The sequence below is a fragment of the Ursus arctos genome, unplaced genomic scaffold, assembly GCF_023065955.2.
Source record: "Ursus arctos isolate Adak ecotype North America unplaced genomic scaffold, UrsArc2.0 scaffold_31, whole genome shotgun sequence".
NCBI lineage: Eukaryota > Metazoa > Chordata > Mammalia > Carnivora > Ursidae > Ursus > Ursus arctos.
In genome coordinates, this window is record NW_026622997.1 from 7,914,507 (window position 1) to 7,938,347 (window position 23,841).

The window sequence follows — 23,841 nt, forward strand, 5'->3', positions numbered from 1 at the left end:
GTGAATGAGTTTTCCTCTGGTACTTAGCACAAGTTATATGCTCAAAAAAAGAAATGTATCTGTTTTGGGGGGGGGATACAAATTATATCTATTTCACATCAGCAAATAGTTTGAGTCAAATAGTTATTTTAGGAACTTAACTGTGAAACATAATTGCTACTTATTTTTTGGTGGAAATTATGCTTTGGGGTAAAACTGGCTTCCTCTTGAAAAAAAGTTAACAAAAGTAAGTATATAAATACACAGAATATTTTTGAGTGTTTGTTATATGCTGGGTACCACTGTTAGCACATTTCATGTCTAACTTATTTACTCTTTATGTCAGAGTGTTATTATAATTCTCATTTTTCAGATGAGGAAACTAGCACAGAGAGGTTGAGGAATGTGCTCAGGGTTCAGACCCAGCCAGTAGGACTTCTGAGCCTGTGTGCTTAACCACAGTGCTTGAAGTGAACCTCTGGCTTGCCCCAGCTACTGCTAGATTTTTCTGCTCCTTGAGATTTAGATAATATTTCCCCCGAGAGTCTAAAGCCAGGCCCCAAATTTTACATACTGATAGCTACCTCTCACTCTAAATGTCTGCTTTTACTCTCTAAATGTCTGCTTTTACTCTCCTATCCCAGGGACGAATTTACATTTTAGCAAGAAAAATGTTTTCACATTGAACATTAGCTAACTTGGATCTTAAAAGATCTTGGCCTTTCTGTCACAGGGGAATTTTTTTATTTTATGAAAATATATATATGATTCTATAAAATATATAAGTGTAAAATGTTAGTTATTTTACATATTAATAACCTTATTAACAATAAAATGATAAAATATATCATAATATATTACATATATAAATTAAACATTTATATTAAATATATTTGTGTATCTTTATGTAAACATGAATAATACATATTTATACTATTATTATATAAGTATATATTAAATTTTATTTTGTAATTTACTATATAATATTCTATTTAAATTTATTATTTTGTAATTGAATTTTATTTAATTGTATAATATTTGATACCTATAATGCAACACGTGACACTGTAAATTACGGACACCCATGAGCTCACCGTGAACATAAGATTGATCGCTGTTTATACCTTCAGTGTATCCACATGCTTCCTCCCCAGTGCACCCCACCTCTAGCCTGAGTCCTACGATCATCCCTGTGCCTTTTTGAAAACACTTCCGTCACATCTGTTTATATTCCTAAACAATAGGTAATTTAGTTTTATTTGTTTTTGAGCTACACAAAGTGACATCATTCTGTAGATCATCTATGACTCACTGTCTCAATGAACGTTGAATTTCTTTTTTTTTTTGAAGATTTTATTTATTTATTTGACAGAGACAGCCAGCAAGAGAGGGAACACAAGCAGGGGGAGTGGGAAAGGAAGAAGCAGGCTCCCAGCAGAGGAGCCCGATGTGGGACTCGATCCCAGAACGCCGGGATCACGCCCTGAGCCGAAGGCAGACGCTTTTAACGACTGCGCTACCCAGGCGCCCCTGAACGTTGAATTTCTAAGATTCATTCGTGATGTTGCTGTATCATACTCCGTTGAGCAAATGTATTTTATTTTCCTTCTCTTTTATCAGTGGACTGTAGGTCTATTTTCACTGTTGCTGTGAATATTCATGTAATGTCTCCTGGGGCCTGGGAGCAGCAGTGTCTGTCTGGGGTATAGGCCCATACGTGAGATTTGCTGAATATATTGTGGGATGTAACTACCCCGTGTAACAAGTGACCAGCTGTGTTCCAACTACGTAAATTTGCATTTCCACCAGGTGCATATTAGATTCCTCAGTTTACGTCCTCAACAAAAACTTGGAATCATCAGACTTCTTAGTCCTAGCCAGTCCAATGGCTGTGAAATGGTATCTTAACGTGCCTCTTCCTCTTACTAATAGGATTGAGAGTCTTTTGACATATTTATGCACACTGGGGTTTCTCCTCCTGTATTTTACCTGTTCATGTCTTTTCGCTTCTTTTTGTTGATTCCTACGTATCAAAGATTACACCAGAGTTTTAAAACAAGGTGTTTAACAGGCATACCTGTGAAGTCTAACAACAGAGCAAACACCCAAGGACTCTCCACCCAGCTCGACTAGAACACGTCCAGTATTATGAGGATGTTACTGATCGGCAGGGTTTCTGGTGTTCGAGAGTCTGGTTATTACCCCCTTGCTGGTTAGTAGTTGCCTCAGTACTGGTGCTACACAGCTTGTGGCTTGCCCTTTGGCTTCCTTTATGGACAGAACGAATTTCAACGTAAAAAAAAAGTTCCAGCGTTTTGTGTTCTCGTTAGCTTGGCGAGTTTTGTGTGTTTTCACACTTAGGGACACGCTCGTCAGTTTCTTTACTCCGCTTTCCTTCTTTCATCTCAGATATTCCTCCCAAGCTCACTTCTCTTTCTCCTCAAGGTGTTTTTTAGAAGGTCTTCAGGGACAGCTCTGTTAATAGTGAGCTCCGTTTTGCTTCGATCTGTCTCTATTCCACACTCATTCATGAAAGATTGTGTGGCGAAGGGCAGAAATATAAATGGCAAATTATGTTGTCTGCCTTTCCAGGGTCTTCTGCCCTTCGTGGAACGCTGTGGAGAAGTTTTGCCCGTGTAGCTTTCCCCCTCTGGAGTGATGTGTCTCCCCTCTGGCTGTTTTTCAGGCTTTTTCTCTCTCTTTGATATATGGCTATTTTACTATTGTGTGACTAGATGTGAATTCCTTTTTATTTATCCACTTTGGGTTATATTCAGTTTTTGTCTGTGGACCCTTATTTTTGATCAGTTCTGAAAACCGTTCTCGCCCGTGTCCTCCTTCCTGTATTGCTTCTCGTCCGTTCTCCCTCACCTCTCCTCTGTCAGGGACTCAGTGAACTTTGTGGGTCTTGCCTTCCCATCTTCCCTGTCTCTTGTTCATCTTCTTGTCTCTCTTTGTGGTGGTCTGCGTCATTGCTTAAGCTTTCTCTTCCAGTGTTCTAGCGTTTTCATTTGCGTTATAAAGATTCTAATTGCTTTGTGGCCTGTGATTAGGAGCGAACATTTGCCTACCCTTAATCTGAAAACACACACCCAAAAAAGACCGGCATACAAAGTGGTGATGCTTTCCTTCAGAGAGGATTTACATTTGCCACTGTAGGGAACCACAGGATCACGCCAGGTTTGGGGCCATTTCGTCTCCGCTTAATCTAGGAATCTCAGGTTCAGCTTTACCCACTTACCCCCAGCTAGCAGGTGCATTTTCCCCCAAATTAAACCTGCCTTTTAAGTAGCTTACTATTCTTTGCTCTCTTTTCAGGTTCTCTTCTTTCTCACACACACACCTTCATATCCTAGTTTCCATTAATTGCTGCAACTCCAACAATGCAACAAAGAATATGTTTTATGAATGATCTGGTCATAGGGACCCCTGGGTGGCTCAGTGCGGTTGAGCATCTGACTCTTGATTTCAGCTCAGGTCTTTGATCTCAGGGTCGTGAGTTCAAGCCCTGCATTGCGCTCCACGCTGGGCATGGAGCCTACTTAAAAAAAAACAACAAACTAGTCATTCCCCTGCAAGGGCACCTTGCAGAGAGTGTGGTCTGCAATAGAGCCCAAAGTAGAAATATCTACAGGAGATTTTTTTATCCGCCATCTTTATGACCTCTTGCTGGCTCCTCTCTCCTTTCCCCTCTTCCAGCTCTCCTTTTTCTTCTTCCCAGATCGCCTCTCCACCCTCTTAATTTCCACACTTCTCTGCATCCCTCTGTGAAGTTTCTTCACTGCTGTGCAGAGCAGGTCAGCTCTCCTCAGCCTCCGTACGCACCTCTGGGCTGACCTCTGCAGGTCCGAACCCATCTGGCACTGTCACAGCTCCTGCCCTCCTTAGGGGGCAGCTGTAGTTGTCAACAGCAGTTTTCCCTCCACTCTGTGACTTGCATTCACTGAGTACATACAGGGAGCCTGCCAGGGGCCTGGCACTGTCGGGAGGGGTATTGTTCAACTCATGTTGAGTCATGCGTTGTCTTTGAGGTGTATTGTGTGGCAGAAGCAGTGTGTTAAAAGCTGTCCATAAGCAACGTGTAATATGCTCAGAAGTCTTACAATTATTGGTGTGTTTAAAGAAATATGGAAGAGTGCGCTAAGTAATTGATTTGTTCGTGAGGTTTTTTTTTTTTAAGATTTGTTTATATTTGAGAGAGAGCATGAGTGAGGGGGAGGGGCACATGGAGAGGGAGGAGCAAACTCCCTGCTGAGCAAGGAGCCAGACATGGGGCTTGATCCCAGGACCCCGAGATCATGACCTGAGCCGAAGGCAGATGCTTGACCGTCTGAGCCACCCAGTCATCCCTGTTCATGCGTTTTAAAATGCATAGCTATTATTTCCTTTCCTTTTTTTTAAAATACTTTATTTATTTTTTATTTGAGAGAGAGAACATTGTCAGGGGGAGGAGCAGAGGGAGGAGGGGAGGGAGAGGGAGAAGCAGACTCCCTGCTGAGCAGAGAGCCTGAAGTGGGGCTCGATCCCAGGACCCTGAGATTAGGACCTGAACCGAAGTCAGACACTTAACTGACTGAGCCACCCAGGCGCCCCAATTATTTCCTTTCCTGGGAGTGAATCATCTGTAATATAATTTCGAGTTCATGGTTAGCCTTTCACACCCGTATTTCTTCAGTAGCAGAAACTAGAATGAATAATTTGTCCATTTTTAATGTCCATAAATGCACTTCAGAAAAAACCTACTCTTTTATAAATCATGACAGTCTTACTCAGATAACTCTAATTGCAGGAATATCTTCTTCTGTCTTATACCTTTAACAGAAAGCATTAAATGCAGATCTAATTTCATTCAGTGGGTAGAAATTTATTTTGTGCCTCTTCTGTGTCAGGTCCTGGTCTAGGCTGTGGGGATAAGTGGGAAGGAAAACAAAACCAAGTTCCTTACGCTGGAGCTTTTGTCTTAGTGGGGAGACAGACACTCGGCCATGGACACAGAAAATGCTCCAAAGTGCTGGTGGATGCTAAGCAGAGCAGCTGGAGGGACGGTGCTCTGGGAGCGGGTCAGGGAAGGCCTCACTGACCTGGGCGAAGTGAGGAGTAGCCGTGTGAAACCCGGGGAAACGTTCCAGGCAGATAGGGCAGCAGACACGGTGCCTCTGGAGTGGGCTATGTTTGCAATATTTAAAGATTAACCTACTTAGCATTAGACTAAACCTGTTTTTTTTTTCTTTTTTAAGATTTTATTTATTTGAAAGAAGGAGCGGGGGGGAGGTTGAGAGGGAGAGGGAGAAGCAGGCTCTCGGCTCCGAGGGGCTCGAGGATCGTGACCTAAGCCGAAGGCAGATGCTTAACTGACTGAGCCCCCTGGGTGCCCCTAGACTAAAGCTGTTCCTGTCAATACTTCTATTTTTCAGGTATCCGAGATGTTTCTAAATGGAGTGAGAAAACAAGAAAACCTCTCGAAACCTTGTATGGCTACGACTACTTTGCCAAAACCTGTGAGAAGTGGGTGGATGGGATAAAACAATTTAAACATCTTCCAGATGGTAGGTTATGTGAACTGTTCAGCTGTTCCTTTGCTGATTAGAGAGGCTGCTTGCATTCCTCCCCTGGTGTTCCAGAATTCCCTGGTGATGAATGAGCTCACCCACTGTCCTTTCACACTGATGTGCGAACTGAGGATGCTAGGGATTGCCATACACACTCTTGTATAATAAATCCGCCTTACGCGATACTATGTGTCTACGCCTACTGTACGTATCAGGGTTCACAGTGTGAAGTGTTTTGTTTTGTTTTTAAGATTTTATTTATTTATTTGACAGAGATAGAGACAGCCAGCGAGAGAGGGAACACAAGCAGGGGGAGCGGGAGAGGAAGAAGCAGGCTCATAGCGGAGGAGCCTGATGTGGGGCTCGATCCCAGAACGCCGGGATCACGCCCTGAGCCGAAGGCAGACGCTTAACCGCTGTGCCACCCAGGCGCCCCCAACAGTGTGAAGTTTTTAATAGCAGAATGTGCTTTTTTTCCTTCTAATCCTTTGTGTGTATGATGACAAAATAATTCTCCAGAAGCCTCAAATAGTGTTTGCTTTTTTTCTGCTTCTGGGGTGGGTAATCAGAAAACAAACAAGCTGCTGCCCATACCCTATTTTTTCTTTTTTACATTTATTTATTTATTTATTTATTTATTTTTAAGATTTTATTATTTATTTATTTATTCGACAGAGATAGAGACAGCCAGCGAGAGAGGGAACACAAGCAGGGGGAGTGGGAGAGGAAGAAGCAGGCTCATAGCGGAGGAGCCTGATGTGGGACTCGATCCCAGAACGCCGGGATCACGCCCTGAGCTGAAGGCAGACGCTCAACCGCTGTGCCACCCAGGCGCCCCTCTTTTTTACATTTAGACGCGTGACCCTACTATGTCCTCTCTTACCAGGACAAAAAAGAAGGGCCTTTGTGTCATGACCTTCAGCTCCAGCAGAATTAGCCTGAAGACGAGCGTTCAGTGTATTTCCCACCCAGAGGACTGTAACTCCCTGTCTTTATCTGCAAAATTAACACCGTTTCCAATAACAGGAAGAACGGACATCCTTAAGAGAAATTCTGAATTAAAATCTGCTTTTCAGTAGCTATTTACGTTGCTAATCTCTCACTCTTCTATTTTAACTGCTAAAAGAATAGAGGGTAGTGAAGGTCAGATGTGAGAGCACATTTGTGACAAAATGGCTGCAGCTGAAGGACCAGTTTGATCTATTAGGTAATCATTTCCAGAGTGAGTCACCTATCAAAACTTTCACAATGAGAAGGACATTTGGAAATGTTACTTTTCTGGTTCAAGTTCAAAACAGCAAATACATCCTGTTCTAATGCAGTACCCACCCATAGAAATAGGTCTTTGAAAACGTGTCTCCCTCAGCTCTTAAAACAAAAATGCCATAAAGAACGTCTCTATTAAAGAAGGCAAATTTCTGAAAGGCAAACTTTTATGCTTTCCTGACTAGAGAGCAGAAGGTGTAGGAAGACTCAAAGGTAGAAGCAGAATTATATCAGCAGCTCAAAAATATGTCCTGTGTTTGTCAAAATTTAAAACCTCCATTTTGCGAAAGACACTGTCGAGAGCATGAAAAGACAAGCCACAGACTGGGAGAAAATATTTGCAAGCTGATAAAGCTCTGTTATCCAAATGTACAGCAAAGTCTTAAAACTGAACAGTAAGAAAATAACCTGATTAAAAGGTGAGCCAAATAACAGGATCCCACTACTCACCTGTTAGAATCTCCAAAACAGGATTTTTAGGGCCGTGAAAATACTCTGTCATCCCGTAGTGGTGGCTACATGTCATTGTGTATTTGCCCAAACCCACAGAATGTGCAACAACCAGGAATGAAGCCTAACGTAAACTCCAGACTCTGGGTGATGATGACGTGTCCACGTAGGTTCATCGGTTGTAAAAATGTCCCACTCTGGTGGGGCTGCTGATAGTGGGGGAGGCTGTGCATGTGGAGGGCTGGGGGACAGGAAATCCTTGAACCCTCCACTCAATTTTGCTGTAAACCTAAAATTAAAAAAATCAAATACAGTTTTTTTAAGAAAAGAAAGGGTGGGGGGAAATGTCAAAATATAGAGGAGCTAGCATGGTATCGATGATGTTGCAGCGAGACTGTTAATAAACTACTTATCTCCCCTCCACACTCATTAATTTGATAGGAGCCCTTTTTTCCATGATTGTACACTCATGTCGGTGGATGCTATTTAGCATAGGGGTTAAACTCACAGATTTGGAGTCAGACGAGCCTGGGTGTGAAGTCTGGCCTCGCCACGTGGTTGCTGTCAGAATGATAGAGAAGCTGAGCTTCTCCAAGCTGCCGTTCCCTGTCTGTGAACCGAAGAGGCTGATAACTACCCCGTAAGGTGTTGTGAGGATGAAAAAGGGTTCCGCAGTACGAAGTACAGAGTACGCACTTGATAAAAGGTTATTAGGACTCTTCTTATAAAAGTACTGGATCTACAAATAATTGTACAGACCAAGTGAGCTGGAACAGGGAAGGCGGTGTTCCGTGGGCGTCAAACCACGTGAACGGTGTCTGACCCATAGCGCTCCGCAGTGACTGCTTTCTTCGTCCTCTGATGTTGCGGTTAGCAGGTGCGTGTCATCCCGGGGACAGGAGAGGGCAGCTTCTGAGACCTAGAGAGGTGTTTCTCTAGCCAACCTGTCACCTTCTCATTGAGCAGGCAGTCCCCCCTGCTCCTCCCTGGGCCCTGAGGAGGAGGGACAGGCCGGGAACCTGTGCAGCACCCCAGTGGGCTGGCTCCCAGCTTTCTCAAGGCCCCAGTGACCCCCGCAGAGGCGGGAGGAGGCAGAGGAAGAAGGAGCTCACTTGATGGAGTACCTGCCCACTGCCCAGAACTGTGGATATGACATCTCTCTTTGGCCTCGCGGCCACCCCAGAGAACTAGAAGTATCCCCTGTTTGACCAGGGAGGAGGCCGAAACATCAGAGGAACCACCGCGATTTCCCAGGCAGGAAACAGCAGGACAGGACCGGAGCCAGATTGTTCCTCACCTGCCCTAGAAATGTTGTTACAAATGGAGGTGAGGGCCTGTCCTCGGGGTATGTCAGTCAGGAATGTCATGGAAGCAGGAGGAATGAAGAGACGCTCATTTGCCAGGTGTAAATCATAACGTCACAGGAGGGGTAGAAGCTCTGAGGGCTAGCTGGGGGCCCAGGGACCACTTAAGACATTATTTCAAGGGAAAAGGTTTTCAGATGCCAAGCATCTACCATTGTTCTACAAACTAGGGACTGCTCTCCATAATATAAAGAGTTGTGGGGTTTTTTGTTTCTTTTCCTGTTTTTCATGAATTATGCATATCGTCAGGCAAAACTTCTTGTTTACTAGTAGGCCTTTCCAAGAAAAAACAACAAAAACAGCAGAGCACCAGAAAAGGAGGCCCACAGATTATGAGAGCTAGAAGACCCCTCAGATCCCATCTAATGCAGACCACCTCTTTCAAGGACAAGGGCACCGAGGTCCAGAGGGAGGCAGGACGAGTCCCAGGTCTCTGCGGCCCCTCTGACCCCCCCTTGCTCATTCTCCGTGCTGTTTGTCTTGCAGGGAATATCTGTCGGCACTTGCTGCTGCTCGTTCAGTGCCCCACCTTAATCGTGCACGGGGAGAAGGATCCGCTGGTCCCACGGTTCCACGCCGACTTCATACACGAACACGTGAGAGGGTCGCGGTAAGTGTAGTCTCTGCCTCAGAGCCTGAGGACCCACGGGCAGTGCGTGTGGAAGGAGCTGTGGAAGGAGGGGAAACATTGGGGTGGGGATTTTTTTTTTTAAGATTTTATTTATTCATGAGAGACAGAGAGAGGGAGGCAGAGGCAGAGGGAGAAGCAGACTCTCCGCAGAGCAGGGAGCCCCATGTGGGGCTCGATCCCAGGACCCTGGGGTTCACCCCCGAGCCGAAGGCAGACACTTAACTGACTGAGCCACTCAGGCAGCCAGGGGGTTGGGGGTTTTTAGGGTGTTCCTCCCCTCCCCTCCTTTTTGCGAATGTCAGTAAGTAGTTCTGCTCTGTTTAGGGTACCGGGGAAACACGGAGCCAAGGAGCCAGGATTTGTGGGTAATGGGGACCCCGAAGGAAAGGAATTCTTAGATGGACACCTTTGGTTGCCGCGAAGGCAAATGTACGAATAGGTACTAAGTTCCGTAACACTGCAGACAGTTTCGATTTCTAGCCATCAGTGTTACCTAAAACAGTTTTATATAATTTGGAAATTTTCAGATGGGTTTATCATTGTAAAAGTACTATGGACCCAGAAAAGAAAATTTGTAAAATCACAAGAAGAAGACAAATTGCCTGCTGCTTGCCACCCATTAAAATACTTCTGCTATTAACATCTTTTTAAAGATTTTATTTATTTATTGATTTGAGAAAGAGCACAGAGAGAGTGGAAAAAGAGAGCACACCAGCGTGGGGGGGAGGGGCGAAGGGTAGGAAGCAGACTCCCGCTGAGTCGGGAGCCTGGGATCAGGACCAGAGCAAAAGTCAGGACCCTCCACCGACTGAGCCACCCAGGCGCCCCCTGCTATTAGCAATTTTAATGTGTTTCTCCTTTCTAGTATTTTTTAAACATAAATATAATTATATTCTGTATTCAACTCTGAATTCTGTTTTTTTCCACTTAAAATTATGTTGTAAACTTCTCACGTTATTTCAGCCTTAAGTATGCACACATCAGATGGGAAGCCTGTTATTCAGAATCACAAAGTACCGACACACACCAAGCCATGTTGGTGGCTCACTCGATTAAACAGCAGATAGATACATGCTACTTGCTCTTCGCATTCTTGCTTCTGCCAAGCAGCCTTGGACATCGAAGAAGCTTATTATACATGTCAGCAGAAATTCTGTTCTTCAACCCCATGCGTTTTTGTATGGAATAGAAATGTATGTTTTAAATAGTTTGGCTGACGCAGGAGCCAGCTTTTGGTGGTACTTATATCAAGATGAAAATTTAAAGTCGAATAAATTTAGTCTTTCTTCTCCATGAGTGGATGAGAACCCTGAAGGAGAAAGTCAGGTGTGACTGAGGGATCGCGGCCTGATTTTTTTTTTCTTTTGTTTTAACAAACATGCCAGAGGATAAACATCCAAGGGAGCCTTGACCCCTTCAGAGATTGTGTGTTTATTCCAGAGATGCTGTCATTCTTCTGGACAGCTTTGGAATTCTTTTGAAATTGGCATTATTAATGACTTAAGAAAATCCTCCTCCCTTGTTCCCTCCCTTCCTCCTTCTCTCTTTCTCTTCCTGGCTGCCTCCTTCCTTTTCTCCTTTCCTTCCGTGAGCTGATTGCTGATGCCTGCCATGGGCCAGCACTGCCTGGTTAGTGCTGATCCCTGTCCTGAGAGCTCACACAGTCCAGCAGGGACACCAAACTCAGAAACAGTTCCACTACTGTTTTTTTAAATTCCAGTGAAGTTAACATACAGCGTTATATTAGTTTCAGGTACACAGTATAGTGACTCAGCGATTCTATGTGTTACTCAGGGCTCATCATGATAACTGTCCTCTTAATCCCCATCACCTATTTTGCCCTCCCCCCCCCACCTCCCCTCTGCTAACCATCCGTTTGTTCTCTGGAGTTGAGAGTCTGCTTCTTGGTTTTTCTTTTTTTTTCTTTTTTTCCTTTGCTTCTTTCTTAAATTCCACATAGGAGTGGAATCATATGGTATTTGTCTTTCTCTGACTGATGGATTTCACTTAGTATTATACTCTCTAGCTCCATCCATGTTGTTACAAATGGCAGGATTCCATTCTTTCTTATGGTTGAGTAATATTTCTGTGTGTATACACACCACCTCTTCTTTATCCATGTATCTATCAGTGGACGCTTGGGCTGTTAGCATAATTTGGCTATTGTAAATAATGCTCCTATAAACATAGAGGTGTGTGTATCCCTTTGAATTAGTGTTTTTGTATTCTTTGGGGTAAATACCCAGTAATGTGATTACTGGATCGTAGGGTAGTTCCATTTTTAATTTGTTTGTTGAAACTTATCACAGAATAGTATGATTCCCAGAGTGGCTGCACCAGTTTGCGTTCCCACCAACAGTGTAAGAAGGTTCCCCTTTCTCCGTCCTCTCCAACTCTTGTCTTGTGTTTTTGATTTTAGCCATTCTGACAGGTGTGAAGTAATATTTCCTTGTAGTTCCGACTTACATTTCCCTGATGATGAGTGATGTTGAGCACCTTTTCATGTCTGTTGGCCATCTGGGTGTCTTCTGTGGTGAAATACCTATGCATGTCTTCTTATTTTTTAATTGGATTATTTGGGGGTTTTTTTGGATGCTGAGTTTATAAGCTCTTTACATGTTTTGGATACTAGCCCTTTAACAGATATGTCATTTGCAAATATCTTCTCTCATTCTGTAGATTGTCTTTTAGTTTTATTGATTATTTCCTTTGCTGTGCAGAAGCTTCTTATTTTGATATCGTCCCAATAGTTTATTTTTGCTTTTGTTTCCATTGCCTCAGAAGACATATCTAGAAAAAAGTTGCTACATCCAATGTCAGAGAAGTTACTGCCTGTGTTCTCTTCTAGGAGTTTTATGGTTTCAGGCCTCACATGTAGGTTCTTAGTCCATTTCGAGTTTATCTTTGTGCATGGTATAAGCGATCCACTACTTAAAAAAAAAAAAAAGGTTTTATTTATTTATTTGAGAGAGAGAGAGTGGAGAGGGAGAGAGAGAGCACACAGTGGGGCAGGGGGTGGGGGCAGAGGGAGAGGGAGAAGCAGGCTCCCCCCAGTAGGGAGCCCAATGCGCAGTTCGATCCCAGGACCCTGGGATCATGACCTGAGCTGAAGGCAGACGCTTCACCGACTGAGCCACCCAGGTGCCCCTACATTACTTCTTAATCATACTATTCTGTGATAAGTTTCAACAAACAAATTAAAAGGAGAATTTTTAAATGTGGGGGACATGTTTTGTATTCTACAATACAATTATTGTCAGCCTGTATAATTTTTATATCCATATAGCATTTTATATCTTAAAAGGCATTTTACATACAATATCTCACTATACTTCACAGCAAACTTATGAAAAAAATTATTGTCCCCATGTGTAGATGAGAAAATCAAGGTTGGGAGATCTTACGTAATCTTCCAAGGTTGCATTGCTAGTAAGTGACAAATCCTAGATGTGTTTCCCTCCTAAGATAGCACTTTCCCCCCACAGCACAGCTACTCTCATAAACATACTCTTATTTTAATATGATGGTAAGATGCCTGGATTATATACTTGCCAACCTGGTTAATTGTCTTCTAGCTTCAGAAATGACAGGTTTTTGCACACTGACACTCATGATAAATGCAGTGTGTTCTCTTAGAGAGCCAGGTTCAATAAAGTCAGTCTGCAAGGAGGTTTAATTTAGGAATTCTGTTCCAAACCCATCTCCTAGCAACAGAATACATCAATATGGGAAAAAATAGCCCCTTCCCGTTCAGATGTGAATTATTTAAGTAGACTTTTATGGAAGATCATTTTCTTCGAGCAGTATTCCTTGGAACAAATGAGTGGAAGGTGAAGTGTAATTGGCAATGATTGTCTTAAACTGGCTTGCTTTGTACACCTGCGAAAAGAGCCCTTTATGTTGGGCCTGAACCCACCTAGAACACAGGTGGTTTATTTCGGACCCCAGAAAAGGAAGGTGGATTCCTTGAGCACCGAAGTCGTACTGAGATTCAGCGCCGCAGGCCACGCTACAGAAAGCAAGACAGAGTGGCAGGTTTCCAGTGAACTTGGCATTTCGTTACCTTGCCAGGTACATGTATAATTAAACTTAAGGATGCGGTCTATCCCGTCAAAGATTATACCAACAAATAGATAATCACGTATGAGACAAATGCCTTTCTGTCCTCAGAAGGAGGCCAAATGGAGGGTGGGGCTGTTCAGGCCTGCTGAACAGGCCTGTGTTAATTTGTCTCTCTTTTTTCTCTTTGTGAGGAACAATGGTAGAGTCTCTAGGAAGCAAAGAGGCCTTAAGGATCATTCTAGGTCGGTGGTTTTAAAATTTGTTTTTTGGCAGCTGAACCCTTCCTCCTAACAAACTCTGATGCAGAGGCCCAAGACATAACACATAAAACAACAGCTACTCTGATTAGAGCGGGGGGGGGGGGGGGGGGTGTGCATAACTGCCCCTTTGATTCTCCTCGTCCTGCCCCAGCCCCCGTGCGTCCTCTGCTCATCCAGGCCTCCGTCCTCCACCGCAAAGCCCTGACGCTGCTCAGCACCTCCTTGGCTCGCGGGCGGCTTCTTGGCCGTCACCCTCAGGGCCGGCCCCCGCTCGCTTCCAGAGCATTTGCGTTGAGCAGAGGTTGACGCCCGTGAGACCTTTTGGGGTTGCGGTGGACAAGTCTCAGAAGAAGATGTGACTTCACAGCCGATGGAGCCGTGTGTGCTCACTGTGTGCACGGGTCAGCCAGCGCTACGGTAACAAATATCACATGCTGGGCGGCTTTCACAGTAGAAACGTGTTCCCGCCGTGCTGGAGGCTAGAAGTCTGAGATCGAGCTATCGGCAGAGTTGATTTCTTCTTAGGCTTCTTTCCTTGGCTTATAAATAGTCCTCTTCTTATTCTTATAAGGACACCAGTCACATGGGATTAGGTCCCACCCATACGATCTCATTAATCACCTCTGTAAAGATCTTATATCCCAATAAGGTCCCACTCGGAGGTGCTGGGGGTTAGGACTTCAACATATGGATTTCTGGGACATGCAGTTCCATGCATGAGCCATGTTTGTGTGGAGGTGCTCGGATCTCAGGAGTGGGAGGACCAGCGGAGACCAGGACCCGGGCTCCAGAGCCAGCTGCAGATGCCCAGCCCCGTGCCTGGAGTCCCTCCCCCCCGCCCTCCCCTCCACCCCTCCCGTTGCCTGGCCAAGTGTATTCATCCCTGCGGTAGCAGCTCAAACGTATCCTCCTCCTCCAGTTACACATTGTTTTGAGACTGCATGGTCCTTTTTAACAGTTGTGAGCATATGAATTTAATCTCCCTCCTGTTGAGCATGTCGACACCGGTCCCAGGATGTGGTCTAGTGCATTTTAAAGTGCTTAGTACACTTTGAAAGAAAGAGAACACGAGAGGCACACAGGGGCCATTGACCGGTGACTCAGTCCCAAAAAGTGTGGTGCGGAGTCCAGCTGCGTGCCCTGGGATCCGGGCCAGAGAGCCAGATCAGGTGGGAAAGAATGAGGGGTGAAGTCCATGTGTGCAAGGACGTGGCACCAAGGGTTCAGTGTGAACTAACGGGGAGCGCTGGGAAATGGGGTCTTGCCGGGAGAGCAGGACTGGTACGTTGGGGTCCTGAGCAGCATTCACGGCGGTGGTTGAGAGCACGGGCAGGGACTCCGACGGCCCCGGGTTTGAGCGCTGGCACTGTCCCCAGTGCCCGTCTGCAGCGTGCATGTACTTCTGTACTTCTGTTCCCTTGTATGTAAGATGGGGATGATAACTATCATTGCAGAATATTTTTTTGAGGAATTAAGAGAGGAAGCATGTGTACATTTAAGATTTATTAAGAGCTCAGTACACGGTAGCTGCCACTTCTGTGGCTGGAATGCTGGGGTGAGTGCAGGTGATCAGGGGTCCCTGGCGGCAGCCAGGGTGTTGCTTGATAGGAGGTCAATGGCAAGCTGCCCTCTGACCCAACTTCCAGACCGTTGTCAGGATAGGTGTGTGGGGTATTAGGGTTCTCCAGAGAAACAGAACCAATAGGATTCACACAACAGACACACATGGACGCAGAGGTTGATTTATTTTACGAAATAAGGAATTGGCTCATGCAATTATGGAGGCTGAGAGGTCTGAGATCTTCAGTGGGCAAGCTGGAACATTAGCAAGTTAGAGACCCAAGCGAGCTGATGGTGTGGTTGCAGCGTGACTGAAGGCCTGAGAACCAGCAAGAGCCAGTGTTTCAGTGTGAGTCCAAAGGCAAGAAAAAGCTGATGTCCCAGTTTGAAGGCAGTCAGGCAGGAGGAATTCCCTCTTACCTCCTGAGGGAGGGTCAGCCTTTTTGTGCTATTCAGGCCTTCAACTGATTGGATATGGCCCACCTATATCAGGGAGTACAGTCTGCCTCACTGAATTATAATGATTTGAATGTTAATCTCATCCAAAAAACGGCCCCACAGAAATGCCCAGAACAATGTTTGAACAAATACCTGGGCATCCATGGCTCAGTCAGGTTTATGCACAAAACCAGCCATCACAGCGGGGAGGGCACAGGGATGGGCTATTCTCCACAGAGGTCTTGGCCTATGGTAGGTTCACTGGAGGGTGTTCCAGTGGGCTGTTAGTCAGGGTACATGTGATTAGGCTGTCTGGGCAGTGGGCCGCGTGCCAGGAGTTCTCTGTCTGACTCATGGAAGGGAGGAAGGACCCCTCTCTGCAGCTTCGCGGGCTCCTCAAGTCTGGCCACCAGAGGTAAGATGGCCCCAGGCCTCCAGTGCAGGCCCGGAGGAGCTGAAATGAATTGACCTAGGTGACAAAGGTTCATGCTGCTGCCAAGGATTGTTTTCAGCTCTGTGGTAGAGTGAGTCAGGTTACTGGGGGCAGGTGGACCGTGCAGGAGGGATGGCCGCCATGGCTTCCATTTCTAGACCAACTCCAGCCTTGGGATGGGGGAGGGAAGATCTCCCTTCCCCTCTCCTAATTGCCCCAGGTGCCTTTTTCTCTACCTCTCCCCATCCCTTCCTCCTCCCAGTTACTGCTTCTAGTTCCGCATCGCAGGCTGCTTGCTGCTGTGGTCGAAGGGAAAGCAGTCAGCCCAAGACCCCCGCTTACAGTCAGCTTACAGGACGAACACCAAACAGGATAGCCTCGTCCTTGCAAAGCCGAGTCCTTTGTATTTGAGAGAGAGTGGCGTCTCGTCCTTTCTAGACAAACCTTACCTTACATTTTGTAAAATCTCTCCTGACAATCTTCCACTTGGAGTGGATTATGTTAGCCAAACGTCAATAAATTATGCTCCCAAGTCCGATCATTTCATTAATGATGCTGCCCCTAGTTAGAACCATTGGGAGGACTTCTGCATATTATCAAGTGTAACTCAAACAGAATAAGATAGTACACAACATTGATTGTTCACTGTGTGCCCAGAGATCGCATCCGATGGGCCTTAGGTGCGTTGTCTCGTTCTGTCTTCGGAATAATCCTGTGGGATAGGCGCTGCTACTTGTCCCCTGTTTCCGGATGAGAAAGTGTGACTTTGGGAGATGAACTGACTTGCCCGCATGGACCCCACGTTGATTGACTGCATCCAGCCCATGCCCTTCACCCTGTGGTATCACCTCCAGTTACATTCAGCGGTGACTCAGAGCTCTCAGTGCAGGCAGAAGGCCGCAGCTTGGCCCTGTAGTCCCGCAGGTTTGGCAAGGCTTGCTTCTCCACACACAAGAATTAAAGGTGTCCATCTGGCAGGGGCGGACAGCCCAGAGGGGGTCCCTTCCTAGCTGTGGCGTTACTGGAAAAGCCCCCGCTGAGGCAGTTTGGTTTCTTTCTAATGCTTGAGACGTGCTTGCATTTGAGAGAAGGAACTTCTAGGAAGTCTACTTCCCTTTCCCAAACATCTGCTCGGCTCTCGGGCTGAGCGGGAGAGCCTGCTGGAGAGGACGCAGGCTTGGAGGCCGTGCTCTACACCCCTATTTTACCAACTTGAAGGGGATTGTGGGCTACCTATTATTACCCTTTCCTTAGATGGGCTTTCTGAAAGGAGCAGAGAATGAAGATTATGTCTGTATGTATGTATGTATTTAGAAAGAGTATGACTTGTGGGGGAAGGGGCAGAGGGAAAAAGGAGAAAGAAGATTCCTAGCAGGCTCCATGCCCAGTGTCAAGCCCAATGCAGGGCTCGATCTCACAACCCTGAGATCATGAGCTGAGCCAAAATCAAGAGTCGGACACTTAACGAACCGAGCCACCCAGGTACCTGGAGAATAAAGAATTAAAAGGTGATGTTGTTGGCAGCCGGGTCTGGATGGCCTTGGAAGGAATGCCTGAAAGTGACCAGGCCTTCCTGTTGGCCACATGGCTGTCCAGTTGTCGTTGTGGAGGAGATCCAGGTACAAAGAACGAGCAGCCTACTTTGGTTTTCAATTAAAACAAAAATGCTCGCAGACTTGACTAGCAGCTTTACAGGTTCATATGTCACTAGAATTTTATCACATCCAGAGTGAAAGACAAAATGCTACGGCACGTTACTTATGGTCTGCTTCTGTCTGTAGCCCTCACAGCTTAATCTGAAAGCTGTCGAGGGTTAGACTGAGGAAGGAAAGGTAGTATGGTGGGGCCAGCATGTTTGTCCTTGGCCACCTCATCTGTAAGGAGCATCCGAGAAGGACTCTTCCCAAGCAGAGGTCAGGTGACCACTGAATTTACATGGTGGGATCAGACACATTTTAGCTCCTCGAAAGATCTAGAATCAGATCTTTTTCTGAAGATGCCATATGCAGGCAGGAACCTGCCCCGGGAAATAGGAGTTTGTTTTTGTCCCCTCAGAGGCCCCTGCATTTCCAGTAGCATCATGTGTCTGACGTTGGGGGACTTGCTACTGATTTTCCTGGAAAACGTGATTGTTTGAAAACCACCCTCCATGGAGCATGTGATGAGTTCCTTTTGTTATTTGGGTAAGAATCTACATCAGCAGTACTTTGCTCCGTTGCCCTGACAGCTATGTGTTTATGCTTGTCCAAGGGGCTGTTCCCAAAGAGGAACACATGATAGGTTAAGTATAGTGAATCCGGTGTCAGACCTCAAGGATAAGGATATACTAAGGACCTTGAAATGACCCCTAAAACGTATCAAGCAATTTTCTTTATAGCCCCATCCATCCATCCATCCATCCATCCATCCATCCATCCATCCATCCACAGTCCAGTGCAGTTCTGAATGTAGATGCCTGAAAACAGGCTTCCCATATTTTTAATGAAGGGGACCTAGTTTTTATTTCCCTAAGACCTAGAGATGACCATAGGAATAGTGCAGATAGACTGAGGCTAAAAAGAAAAGCAGCACAACTGGTGTCTCTCCTTCCTTGTTGGGAATCTGAGCAAATTGTAGAAATGGGGTAGGGCCTGTGATAACCAGTGTGGCTACCCACCGAGAGGACGTCCAACTTCGGCAGATCAGGGTCCCTCTGCCTCAGAGTTCAGCTTAGCACACATTAGGGGATGCAGTTTAGCCTAGACATGTCCGTCTGTGACCTCTCAGTCTCCTTGGCAGTTGCTTATTTTCTGCCTTCTAAAAATGGAGGCCCTGAGTATCCCTGCAAGCCCTGCTCCTGGTGTGGGGCAAGGGGGGTCCTAATCTTTGGGGTTGGTGCTGCTGATCCTTTTGTTTCTGAACAGCATTAAAAGTGAATTTGGAGCGTGCTGGCTATTATTAATGGCATTATTAGCTTTCCCAAGGGCCTCAGAAAGATGCCAACAATATATCCTTCTTTCAAGTAGATTATCATGTGTATCTAGGTCCCCCTACCCCACACCCCACGTGGTTGAGTTTCAGGGGGCCCGACATTGTCCAAGGACAGCTCTATTCCCCAGCTCCTTTTCCCTACAAATCCTCCCTGAAGTTTTTAGAGCTCTCAACCCCCAGTTGTTGAAAGGTCAGAGAATTAGGCAGTGTAGTAACTGGCATTTTGCCCCCAATAGGATCCTTTTAATGTCCAATTGTTATTATAGACGAAACAGCTTGAACTTGGGCCTAGATCCTAGAAGCTTTAACACTTGTATTATTTCTGCACTTTTATAGCCAATACATAAAATGTAGAGCTCAAAGAAGACTGCCTATATTCAAGAAATTGCAAACCAGCCACATTTGACCAAAAGCTTATAAAGTCTTATGAGCAGAGTGAGGTTTGCCACAAGACATGTTGTGACAGCTGCAGAACAAAGGGTTGCTGAGGCAGCTCCAGCTGCCCTCCTGGTCCCCGGGAGCACTTACTTGTCCTTTGTCTGCTGGCTTCTAGTCACACTTCTTCAATCCTCCAAAAACGACAGGGTGATTTTGAACCTTAAATGACAGGCTGCTGGGGGCGTGATTTCTGATTTGGGCTTTCCCTCTAGAATACTCCAGGAAGCTCACCTGTTCCAATCCAGTGGATTCTAGACATTTCGTATTTTTCTTGGCTTTCCAACCTTCTCTTAAAATCAACCTTGTTAAAATGGGTTGTTTTTTTCCCCTAGGTAATGACCAACTCACATCCCCCACTCTTAATCAGCTTTAAAGTCAAACCATTTGTTACACGATACAGTTCCAAATTCCAAATACAGTGTGTGTGCTCTGTTAAGTCAACCCCCCGGTGGGTTGTAACCGTCCCAGGAAGCTCTCACCCTTAGTCTATATTCAGGGAAGGTTTATATTACATACCTTACATTTCTTCCCCAGTAGTCATCAGGGGGAAAAAAAAGGATGGGGCAGGTTTTCGCTTCAGATTTTCATGAAATGTTAGGAAGGGTAAGAGTTTTAAATGGTGTGCCATTAATCATAAACTTTTTTTTTTTTAGGTTGCACGTGATGCCAGAAGGCAAGCACAACCTGCATCTACGTTTTGCAAATGAATTCAATAAGTTAGCAGAAGACTTCCTGCTGGAGAAATCCCCCTGAACAGCAGGGACCTGGAGATTCCTGACTGTGGGGCTTGAGCCTGTTGCTGCCTTTGAAACACTGCTGTCACTCCTCAGCTCCCCTCCTTCCCATGCTTTCTGCTCCTCCCTGCAAACGGCTCCTGGCCAAATAGAAATAATGACATGTTAAAATGTCTTCTAGCTCTAAGTGCTATAAAATTTAAAGCTGATTTTTTTAACATTAAAGAATTTCTACCATTGACTTAAAAAATGAATTCTGATTCTGATTTACTTTCTCTCCAGTGAATCTTAGATGAAGCATTTGGAGTATTTATGACTGTGATTTCAGAATACCTGGAATCTTGACTTATACTCTCCCTTTTATCCGAGAGGTATAAGCTTTCACGGGCCTTTTTACTTGAATTTATCACATTGTTCCAAGTAGAGAAATAGAAGCAAGTCCTTGCCTAGGGCCCTTGATACTGCGTTTTCACCAGGGTTGCTGGAACTACGCCAAATAAGGTGGGAAGGTTTGCTCTGTCCTTAAATCTCTATTCACTCCACACGCTTCCTGGAGTCATTTACGTTAATACTTTGGGCCAGTGAAGATGAAAAAAATTTTCTTTTTATCTGTCTTCACTAAAAGAGCAGAAAGGCTATTAAACACATTAAAACAGAAATCCTAGTTTGTTAAAGTCACTAAACCCAGAAACATATTTAAGAAGCATTCAGTGAAAGAATAAATATTGCCTGAAATGCAATTAAAGAGACCACAAAGTTTTGGACACATGCTTTTTTATTAGTATAGATATCTTAGACAATACTGTAATTTTTAGGAGTTCCACATTATTACATCAACAGTGTGAATTTCTGACAGAGGCAAAACGGAGCACCATAGTATACAAATAGAAAGACCATGCTTGATTGAGGACAACAGAAGTTCACTAAAGATGCACGATTTATCTGAGAAGTTCTTAAGCCTCATCCTCGCCCTCCTCCTCCTCGAACTCCCCCTGTTCGTCGGCCGTGGCGTCCTGGTACTGCTGGTACTCGGACACCAGGTCGTTCATGTTGCTCTCGGCCTCGGTGAACTCCATCTCATCCATGCCCTCGCCCGTGTACCAGTGCAGGAAGGCCTTGCGCCGGAACATGGCGGTGAACTGCTCCGAGATGCGCTTGAACAGCTCCTGGATGGCCGTGCTGTTGCCGATGAAGGTGGCCGACATCTTGAGGCCGCGCGGCGGGATGTCGCACACGGCCGTCTTCACGTTGTTGGGGATCCACTCGACGAAGTAGCTGCTGTTCTTGTTCTGCACGTTCAGCATCTGCTCGTCCACCTCCTTCATGGACATGCGGCCGCGGAAGATGGCGGCCACCGTCAGGTAGCGGCCGTGGCGCGGGTCGCAGGCGGCCATCATGTTCTTGGAGTCGAACATCTGCTGCGTGAGCTCGGGCACCGTGAGCGCGCGGTACTGCTGGCTGCCGCGGCTGGTGAGCGGCGCGAAGCCGGGCATGAAGAAGTGCAGGCGCGGGAAGGGCACCATGTTCACGGCCAGCTTGCGCAGGTCGGCGTTCAGCTGGCCCGGGAAGCGCAGGCAGGTGGTGACGCCGCTCATGGTGGCCGACACCAGGTGGTTGAGGTCTCCGTACGTGGGGGTGGTCAGTTTCAGGGTGCGGAAGCAGATGTCGTACAGGGCTTCGTTGTCGATGGAATAGGTTTCGTCCGTGTTCTCCACCAGCTGGTGCACGGACAGGGTGGCGTTGTAGGGCTCGACCACCGTGTCGGACACCTTGGGCGAGGGCATGACGCTGAAGGTGTTCATGATGCGGTCTGGGTACTCCTCCCGGATCTTGCTGATGAGCAGCGTGCCCATGCCGGACCCCGTGCCGCCGCCCAGCGAGTGGGTCAGCTGGAAGCCCTGCAGACAGTCACAGCTTTCTGACTCCTTCCTCACCACGTCCAGGACCGAGTCCACCAGTTCGGCTCCCTCAGTGTAGTGGCCCTTTGCCCAGTTGTTTCCTGCACCACTCTGGCCTGCCAGAGGGAAAGGAGACTCTTAGACACTAAAACATTAGGAATTCTGAATTCTGTCATTGGACTATAGACTAATCTTAAGAGTGACAGATTCTTCTCTTTTACTCTTTTTACCTATGGAAATTGTTCTGTACATCAATGATCCTCAAAAACACTGGACATCATAATAGGCTAAAAAGCAAGTTCAGTTCAGATGTAGTTATTAATTGATCAAGAAGATGGGTTAACAAAACCCAAATGGTTTTTGTTTGTTCGTTTTATTTGAGGAAGAGAGTAAGCGAGAGAGAGAGAGCACAAGTAGTGGCAGAGGAAGAGGAAGAAGCAGACTCCCCTGCTGAGCAGGGAGCCCAACTCGGGCACTCATCCTGGAACCCTGGGATCATGACCCAAGCTGAAGGCAGATGCTTAACCCACTGAGATACCCAGGCGCCCCGAAACCCAACTGGTTTTCAAATTAGGAGCAGGAACCTTGTGTAAGTATTTACATTACGTACCATAAACGGGCAAGAACAAGGGTACAATATGATCCCAAGAGAAGATGGGCTCCAAGAACTGGCCCCACTTCTGGTCCTAACCTGTGCCTTTGGCCTTTGGCTTCCTGACATGGTTACCTGCTGGCCCTGGTCCTCTGACATCACCAGCAGCCTGTCAATTCCTGCTGGAAGGCTCATCCCTGCTCTGTATTCTTCACCTGTCACTGGCTGCTCTGTAGTGGCGGGGGGCAGGGGGAGTAGGAGCCCTCTACAGGCTGACAACTGTTCTTTGAGCTGCCCAGAGAGGGGCCAGAGAAGGGGGCCGCCCCAGGATTAGGTGGAATTAGGCCAGGACCTAGGGCTCTCTGTGAACACACAGTCTCCACCTTTGCATCCAACACTAAGAACTGTGATTTCCTCAGTGTTGAGAAGGGAATTCACTGAGCCGGTTGCCACTGTCATGACTACATACCGAACACGAAGTTGTCTGGCCTGAAGATCTGGCCAAATGGCCCAGACCTGACGGAGTCCATGGTGCCCGGCTCCAGATCCACCAGGATGGCCCGAGGTACGTATTTGTTACCTGTGGGGAACACAGCCGGACTTAGACGTGCAGCGGGCAAAGGAATCACAGACAAGACTGTGCCCTATGTGCCTTTCACAGCTGAATCATTAGAGAACATTCTAGCATCTGAGACAAAAGTGAGCAAATAGAGGTGCTTTTCTGCCTCGGAAGAGGAGAGATAATGGCATGCTTAGTCATGGCCAACATGCAGGAGCCGTGAGGAACCACATAATGTGTCCTTTCTAGCAGGTGACATTTAAATGAATGCAAGAAACATTTCTTTGTCATTTGTCTGCTCCTGGTACACTCTGTCCGCCACAGTATGCAAAGCAAGGTTGACTGGGCAAAAAACATTCCAATAATCACCAGCAGCTTCATTGTAGTACACGTTGATTCTCTCCAGCTGCAAGTCACTGTCTCCATGGTAACTGCCAGTGGGGTCGATTCCATGCTCATCACTGATGACCTCCCAAAACTGGGGAAAAAAAAATCAAATGATGGCTGGCATCCTAAATATCAGTAAGGATGGCCCTTTTCTCCCTCTCATGTCCTTGGAACAGCGGCCACTGTGGTCAGCCAGTGAAGGAGTCCTAGAGCTGCACCCCCCTCTTCCTCCAGGGGTGCTGCAGAGGGGCACGGAAATCCGCAGAGCATT

The 23,841-nt window shown here is 46.2% G+C and overlaps 2 protein-coding genes across 4 annotated transcripts in view; one reads left to right on the plus strand and one right to left on the minus strand.

Moving 5' to 3' along the window:
• BPHL (biphenyl hydrolase like) overlaps positions 1-20,384 on the plus strand; it is a 36,031-nt gene extending 15,647 nt beyond the window's left edge. For 2 of the 3 annotated variants that reach the window (XM_026511398.4, XM_044388724.3), the window contains exons 5-7: positions 5,394-5,525; positions 9,095-9,218; positions 20,054-20,384. In XM_026511398.4, the coding sequence (XP_026367183.1) occupies positions 5,394-5,525; positions 9,095-9,218; positions 20,054-20,153 (356 nt within the window). In that variant the 3' untranslated portion in view covers positions 20,154-20,384. Of the gene's footprint in view, positions 1-5,393; positions 5,526-9,094; positions 9,219-18,047; positions 18,146-20,053 lie in introns of those variants that run through there. The other variant, XM_057304842.1, reaches the window with a different exon arrangement.
• Positions 20,385-20,891: 507 nt separating this feature from the next.
• Positions 20,892-23,841, minus strand: part of TUBB2A (tubulin beta 2A class IIa) — a 41,893-nt gene continuing 38,943 nt past the window's right edge. The window contains exons 2-4 of the mRNA XM_057304841.1: positions 23,553-23,661; positions 23,094-23,204; positions 20,892-22,148 (exon numbers count right to left, since the gene is read on the minus strand). Coding sequence (XP_057160824.1) covers positions 21,088-22,148; positions 23,094-23,204; positions 23,553-23,661 — 1,281 coding nt within the window. The 3' untranslated portion in view covers positions 20,892-21,087. The remainder of the gene's footprint in view (positions 22,149-23,093; positions 23,205-23,552; positions 23,662-23,841) is intronic.